Raw genomic sequence first — 8,620 nt, 5'->3', positions numbered from 1 at the left:
TCCGTTTCAATCTATTTATGGTCTTGTAAGTTGTCACTGTTGAGTCATTAGTATTTACCTTTCAGTGTTGAGAGTATGACGTGACGGGCTGACTGACTGCCGGTGACTGGATGGTGAAATTCGTAGTACAGGTCATTGTCTTGGAAAGAAGCACCTGGTCACCGCGTCACCGACCTTTATCCAAAATACCGACTCCCGAGTCCGCCATCCACGATTCAGTAATAACCTAAGGATATTACAAATTGCAATAATAATATAATGGATATTTATCTGCATTCGCAACTTGGGCCAGGGCCACTACCTACGCATTTCGACTTGTCAACCCCACGCAAGGCCCGCCTCTCGGGAGAGTAATTATATGAAAAACCAGGACTTTGGAAATTGATAATAGAATATATATGCCTTTGGTTGACGTCATGCCGTGTCTGTCGATCAAGTGGAGCGCGGGGGATAGAATATTCGCCAGTACCCCCCGGGCCCCTACAAATTGCAATGGGCATCCTCTTTTGCGTCCTTGGAAGTTGGGATCGCGATTCGCGATGCGAGGCTCGCAGACCCTCTTCCTTTCCTGCCCTGCCCTGAACTGTGCGAAAACATATTCATGGGCATAAACTACATGTAGCTGCTGCCACGTCGCACCCCCACAGTCCGAATTTCGAAACAGCTCCATCAAAATATTTTTTCGTATCCAAATCCACAGAAGAATCTTTCTCCCACCCAATGTCGCCAAGAGGAAGAGGTTGAATAACGTGACGGTTTTTTTGAGGCAATAGCTGGTTTTATAACTAAAACTAGGCACTCCGTGCCTATGATTCTTCTAGCACTTTGCGTCGCTGCTCTTTCCTTGCTTCCCATCGAGGTTTAAAGGATCAGTGGTAATAACAATTAAGGGATGCTTCTGCTCCGTCTTCTACCTCGAGTCGTGCGAGCTGCGCACTGAAGCGTTGCGGTCTCTTCTCGATGCCTGCACTGCGCATCTTCTACCTCGAATCATCTCTCTCCTGTAAAACCCTATCGCAGGAAGAGCAATGGACCGAGATATCAATATGCAGCACGTCGATATAAACCCTAAAGCATTCTGGGCGTGGAACAACAATCAACCCTGTAAGGGCATGCCGGGGTCACTACAGAAATCCTTTGGGAACGTCGTTGGCAACCCATTATTCAATGGTTTATCAGCTCAATACACACACCAAAATCACCATGGCGTTTGGGGAAGGAGTCAAAGTGGAGGTTTCGGAGGTGGAGAAGGTGAATGGGCCTTGGGAAATGGCCCAATCAACATGGGAGGCCCTTCGGACCCATTGGGAAGAAGCAGTGGAGGCAGCCCCTACCTCCAAAGGGAGAGCCTCAAAGAAGCTGAGAAGTCTGACAACCATGCAGCTTCTGGAGGTCAGCAGAGCTTTCCTCAACGAAGCGAACATCAGGCTGAGGGTGGACCACAAAAAGGGCAATCTGACACCAACGGCATTCCCAAAGCAGGCCAAACTCCCAGTAACTCAGAAACGGACTCCACCACCACAGCAAGTAACAAAGTACCTCTTTTGGTTCCAGCAAGTGAGTTAAAAAAATGCAATTTGTCATATCAGTCTAGGGCTCTAATAGGATTATGTCATGGTGCTCGACCCCCAATGGAATTTCTAAGGACATGGGTACGTACCAACTGGGAACCAATTGGGGCTAAACCAATAGTCATGCATTATCTCCCAAATAGTTATTTCTTTTTCTTGTTTGAGAATGAACAAGCTGCCCTGACCATCTTGAGCTATGGGCAATGGATGCTCAAAAGCTCACTGTTATCTCTGTTTAAATGGGCCCTGGAATTCGACCCTACAGGCCCAAAGCCTCCTTGTATACCTGTGTGGGTAGAGTTTCCCAATCTCCCACTGAATTTGTACCCATTCCTTAAGATGTTATCATCCCCAATAGGCAGACTTTTGGGACAAAGACCATACACGGACATCAATCCTAGATGGCACCCCCAGCTGTTGATAGAAGTAGATCTCAATAAAAAACTTGTAGAATCTTTGTTAATCTCTGACTCGGAGGGAAATTTTATAAAGGACCAGCCAGTCCTCTATAAAAATCTCCCCCACTCATGTTTTAAATGTCTCAAAACAGGGCATTTTATTAGAAATTGCCCAGAATGGAAAAATAAGGAAAAGACAGAGCCCCAAAAGGAACAAACCCCTCCTCAAACTGAGAAAGCCCAGGATGATGGCTTTCAGACAGTAAATAAGAAGGAGAAAAACAAGAATCAATCAGCCCATAAAAACAGTAACCCAACTAAGAGTAAAAACAATAATGCCAATAGATTTTCAGCACTTCTAATGAATATAGAGGAGGACCCCACTAGTACATTTGAGAAATGAGAATCTAGTAAAGATAAGGAGGGTAAACCCACGGAATCTGATAATGATGATGTGATTATTGAAGAGACTCAAATGGAGGCCAATGATGAAGGAAAAAATAGGGAGAACCCCATCATAGACCTCAACACTCAGAATGACACTGAACTGACTCAAGCTGAAGAGAAGGAGCTACCAGATGGGGGAGACGTTCCCCTAAGTCCCCCTTTAGGGGAAAGCCCAAGAAAAGATGGAACTGGGGCACAAAACTCTAAAAGAAGATACTCGAGAGTAGGGTAGAGTGCTAGTAATCCATTTGGTCAGGGTAAAGAAGCTAGTAAGAAGGGAAAATCTAAAAAGAAATAGATTTCCTATGATGATGGACAAATTGAAAATTATTTCTTATAATACAAAAGGGCTAACAAACCCTAAAAGAGCATTAATCATCAGGGAATGGCTTAAAACTGATGCCATTGCCCCTGATATAATATGCCTACAAGAGATTAAAGTTACTGAAACCCCCTACTTAAAAACTTAGATAGAGTATCAAGAGAACACATATGGTTCTCAACCAAACACACAAATAGGAGAGGGGGAGCCTGCATTGAAATCTCATCAAAGCTGAATGACAAATTGCTCAAAGTCACTCATGATGATAATGCTAATTGGGTTGCAGTGCACTTCAAGGATAAAGATGAGTTTGCAATTGTGTCTATCTATGCACCTAATTCCTCTATGGAGAGAGCTAGAGTTTGGGGTACCTTACAGATAATCAGCTGTCCCATCATTTTGAGTGGAGATTTCAACATGGTGGAAACCTCCAAAGATAGGTATTTGGAAAAAGGACATAGTATTTCAAGTAAGAAAAAAGATAAATGGTTAATCACTAAAGCATTTCATGGCCTTACTGATGTCAGTGAGGATTTGGGGTTCACTTGGGGAAATAATCAAAGTGACTGTCACCTAAGAAAGGCTAGGCTTGACAGGTTTTATGTTTCAGCAAGGCTGTTGGCCTCATATGTCAATTGTAGGTCCAAAGTCCTAGATAATATTGTGTTGTCAGACCATAAACCCATTCAACTTGTCCTTTCAAATTTTGGGCATACCATTAAGGCTGGGTGGTTTCATATAGACCCTAGGCTTTTCAAGAACCAGAATGTAAGAGACACTCTTTGCATGATATGGTCTCTATCCTTTCTACAAGATTGGTCACCTGCCCAAGCTTGGACTAGAGCCATTAGAGACACCCAACAATACCTTAAAGAGGTTAAGCTACAGCAAGTTAAAAGTACAAGGATTAGTAGAGCAAGAAAATATGCTGAATGTCAAACACTTGAAATAAGGGTTGACCAAGGGTAAACATACCTTCAGCCTCAGCTGCTAAGGGTTAAACATGAACTGAGGTTAGCAAAAGAGAAAGAGGCCTCTAGTATTCAACTCTTTACGAGGCATTGGTGGGCTGGAAAGGCTGACAGACCCACCAAAGAAATGTTTCAAATCCTTAAAAAGAAAAAAGACAAAGATGCAATCCCCCTGCTTAGAAGAGAGGATGGAACTTATGCCCAGAACAATGGGGAGAACCTCCTTATTGCTAAGGAGTTCTTCTCCAAAATGTTTAGTACTCCTAGGGAGAGCCGTTTGGATGACACTGCAGCTAAAGCCAAGATAGCAAGGGTAAGGAAGAAGGTAGTACCTTCTAGTTTAGCTAGCATCCTAGAGGGGGACATCACAAAAATTGAACTAAAAGACACCATAGATTCTTTAGCAAATGGAAAGAGCCCAGGGCTTAACGGTCTACCCAATGAATTCTTTAAAGAATTCAAAGACATCCTTATTCATCCTTTACTAAAAGTCTGGAGAGAGTCTCTCAAATATGGGGCTTTGCCACATATTGTAAATGGAGTAGTAAAACTAATACATAAAAGAGATGAGAAGGAAAGCCTAACTAATTGGAGACCCATTACTTGCTTGACCTCAGCTTATAAAGTATTTGCAAAAAATCTAGCTAGAAGATTATCAAACCATCTAGATAAGTGGATTAGAAAGGAACAAAAAGGTTTTATAAAAGGAAGATTTATACTTGATGCTATCATTGCCCTTTGGGAAGGCATTGAGCATGCTCAGAAAGAAAACCAGGATTTTGTCTTCTTCAAAATTGATTTTGATAAGGCATATGACAAGTTAGAATGGGATTTCATACTACAGTCCCTTCAAGATATGGGACTTGGTAAGAGGTTTATTAAATTTGTTAGCACCCTGTTTGGCAATGCATCCACAAGGATTGCAGTCAATGGACAAATGACAGACTCTTTTCCTCTGAGAAGATCCATTAGGCAAGGCTACCCCCTGGCGCCATTCCTGTTTGCCATTGTTGTAGACTCTCTAGAGTGGTTAATAAAAGATGGAGTGGATAAAGGGAATATTCAAGGAATCAAACTTCCAAATAAAAAGGATATGGCACTTAATCAGTTTGCTGATGATACAAACAACACGGTCAACAATGATCCTTCTTCCCTTGTTGCATTCTGGCAATGCCTACAAATTTTCTATAGAGCTTCAGGGCCAGTCATAAATCCTCAAAAGATAGGAATTAAAACCCTGATAAGACCCTCTCCCAGGTGGCTGATAGAAGCTGGTTGCAAAGAAATAGAATCTGGTAAAGTTTTCAGGTTGCTAGGTATTCCTATGGGCTTTGATGTGACTATGAAGCAAAGTTGGGACTGGGTGATAGATAAAATAAGCAAAAATTTTGAGAAATGGAAGGGTTGTCAGCTCAATATGCCAAGAAGAGTGCTTGTGCTGAAACACATTCTTATCCCTTCAACAATATATTTTCTTGCATGCTGGAAACCCTCAAAGATAGGGATGAAACAACTTGAGAGGTTGGGCAAAATTTTCTTATGGAGTGGGAATGGGGATAAATTCAAGGTACCTAAAGTGTCTTGGAAGATATGCACAACACCCAAAAAGTTGGGAGGGCTAGGTCTTCCTAATCTTCATAGCCTGGCTGAAAAGCTAGCGGCTAAGTGGCTCTGCAAGAAGCTTGAACAGAGAGGAGGAAGATTGGATAAACCTTCTGCATGCTGCAACCAAACAAATCCAAGTGTCAATATGGTCCAAGTAGAAGGGACTTGATCCTCTAACAGTAGCAATAAGCCCTGTTAATATAAAAACCAAAAATTGTTCTCAACTAGCCGAAGGAATTTGGGAAGCCTGGTTCAAATACAAGGGTCTCCTTAGGCCTTCTTCCCAAATCAATCTCACACTCCCTTGGAGCTCTAGAGATTCTATCTAGTTCAACTTCTTTCATGGAGGAATAGAAGACCAACATGCAAATCTGGCCTACAAACTATATAAAAAGGGGATTACAAATTGGGGTGACATATGGGACTATAAAGACAAAAACTGGATTCAAGAGGAAAATATGGGTGAACTGTTTAACCTCAAACAACATGAAATTGATTTTTTAAGGGGAAGGAAAATGTTATGGGACCAACATAGAGCAAAAGGAATAAATCTCAACCAACAATTCAACTACTGAGGAGTGTGTTTGCAAGGAGATAAGTCACTACTTCCACTGCCTGATCTTAAGATAAACAATGCTCAACTGTGCTACAAACTTAATGCTAGATGGCATATTAATTGGAATGTAGATCAATGGAACTACAGATTCAACAACCTATGGTCTGCCTCTATTCAGCCTAAAATTTCTTGTCTAATGTGGTTGATCACGGTGAAAGGCCTCTGGACCAATGAGAGGGCTCTGAAAGTTGGCATAGGAAATGGAATATGCCAAAGGTGTGGTATCCAGGTAGAATCTATCCCTCATTTGTTTCTTAATTTCTCTCAGAATACTAACATATTTTGTTTACTGCAGGTTTTAATCTTGAAGTGGCACCCCACTAAGATCACTTGGAAAGAAGTATTGTTAGGGGAAATTTATGGTTTACCCCCCTCCCCCCCCCTGTCTAGAACTGGCTGAGAAGCCTCTATTTATGGAACATATGGATATGCACGAATAAAATGGTATTTGAAAAGCAATTTGCTGATCCTCTCTGGGGTTTTAAGTCTGATTTGTTTTTGCAGAATGAAAATGACACAAAGAAGATCATTCAACAATGTGAAGACATCAAGACAGAAGATCAGGAGATGGAGGTGGCAGCCATGCTTGCAGAAATTTAAAAAAAGGATGCAGAGTAGAATCATGAAGATTGAAGAGAAGACACCTTCTCTAGGGACTGTAGGATTAGAGGAAATTAGTAGAAAAGCTCATGCTTTTTTGGACTTGTTCAATGATAAAGATATGGTCTTTTTTGATCCAGGTTGCTCCCCTGTAATGGAGCCTGAACTACTACACATCTTGTAAACTTTCCTTTTAATACATACTTAAAGCTTCCTACAAAAAAAAAAAACAATTAAGGGACTTTGTGTCTTAATACACGTTTCATATGGGCAAGGGGGGTTCGTGAATCACGGGTGGTTGAGATAAAGAAACATATCACATATGTATGTATGTATGTATGTACATATGTGATTTATATGCGTGTATCCATTTGTCTAGTCTCATGAGCTCATCATTTTTCTCTCCTCTCTCTTTTTTTCTCTCTTCTCTCTGCTTTCTTTTTCACTCTCTTGTCCCTTCTCTTTTCTTCTTATTCTTCTTCATCTCTCTCTCTCTCTCTCTCATACATATTTACATATATATATATATGTATATGTATTTGCATGTGTGTGTTTAATACATGTATTTAGTGTATGTTCTCTCCCTTCTTGCCATCATTTTTCTCCTCTCTCCTTTCTTCTTTTTTCCAAGTTTTCTTGTCTCTTATCTTTTTATACATTGTGTGTACATGTTGTGTATGCATACAAGTGCATGTGTATACATATGTACATACATATATGTATTTCGTATATAATACATGTGGTCTCATAAGTGTGTTATCTATCTCTCTCTTATCATTTTTCTTTCGTCTCCTTTCTTATTTTCATGTATCTCATCTTTTTGTAATTGATATATGTGCATGTTATATACACATGTGTATGCATTATATAGACATATGTATATATGCATGTATGTATGTAAGTATGTACTTGTGTGTGGATGTATATGTGTGCATGTGTGTATGCATATGTATGCATCTTTCATAAGTTTGTAACCATTCTCTCTCCTCTCCTTTATTCTATCTCTTCTCTCAAGTTTCACAATTTTGTCCCTCTGTCTCCTAGCTTTTGAAGCGAGGAGCCCCTGAGTGGAAGCATGTGATGAGCAGAAGCAAGAGCGATGGCAGAAGAAGCAAGAGAGCAAGAGCAAAAGACACAAGATGTGGGAACTCCAACAGTCACAATGTGTGACCGGCTTTTCCTTACTCAAATGTTATTGAAAGAATAAAAAATGAAATGACAATGACAGTAAGCGCTTGCCACTTGCAATGTACAAGTGTGCAAGTACATCTCAATATAGTAATACATGAGTAACGTAGGCACATGTGTCTTATCCCCAATAGCCTCCTACTTAAAGGTGAATATGTCCCTAGTGAGGAGAAAACAAGAAAAAAGTGACAAAGTACAAATGTATATAAAGTACAATAGGATGAGGAAATACGTCATCTCATCCAACACCCATCAACTCCCTAAGGAAGGCGAAATGGACCGATGAGAGACCTTTAATGAGCAAATCTGTAGGATTTTGATCAATTGAGATCTTGACTAGCTTAATAGACTTGTCCTCAATGACCTCCCAGATAAAGTGGTAACCCACCTCAATGTGCTTTATCTTTGTATGAAAGACCACATTCTTAACTAATTGAATAGCACTCATAGAATTTGAATGCAGTGTAGGAACCTTATCAGTAATACAAAGGTCTGCTAGAGAGCCTCCTTGCAAGCCTCACTGGTTGCAACATACTCTACCTCTACACTGGTGGATAGAGCCGTGCATTTCTGTACCTTGGATATCTAAGAAACAATACCTCTAGCAAAGGTGAAGAAATCGCCAGAGGTGAACTTTCTATTGTGTGTATATCCTACATAATCAAAGTTTGTGTATCTCACAACTCATATATCTTGGCCACCATTATATATGCACATATATACAATGCCCTTAAGATACCTCATGATATCCTTTATGCTATCTCAATGTTGCACCTATCATGTAATGTAGCCATATAGCATTTTGTAACTCCCATTGCAAATACTATGTCAAGACAAGCGACTCTCATGGCATAAATTAAAGTGCCCAACCACTATGGATATATAAGAGATCTTGGCCATCT

The 8,620-nt window shown here is 40.5% G+C and overlaps 1 protein-coding gene across 1 annotated transcript; it reads left to right on the top strand.

Moving 5' to 3' along the window:
• The first annotated feature begins 761 nt into the window (after positions 1-761).
• Positions 762-6,742, top strand: LOC148040444 (uncharacterized). Its single transcript, XM_087666576.1, has 2 exons — positions 762-1,557; positions 6,435-6,742. Exons 1-2 carry the CDS (start codon positions 1,168-1,170, stop codon positions 6,528-6,530), a joined length of 486 nt encoding a protein of 161 aa, XP_087522702.1. The 5' UTR covers positions 762-1,167; the 3' UTR covers positions 6,531-6,742.
• The last annotated feature ends 1,878 nt before the right edge of the window (positions 6,743-8,620 follow it).

The sequence above is a fragment of the Lygodium microphyllum genome, chromosome 2, assembly GCF_053477565.2.
Source record: "Lygodium microphyllum isolate KBCC chromosome 2, Lygodium_microphyllum_v1.1.10, whole genome shotgun sequence".
In the NCBI taxonomy this organism is placed as follows: domain Eukaryota; kingdom Viridiplantae; phylum Streptophyta; class Polypodiopsida; order Schizaeales; family Lygodiaceae; genus Lygodium; species Lygodium microphyllum.
This window is presented reverse-complemented; position numbering and strand designations above follow the sequence as displayed.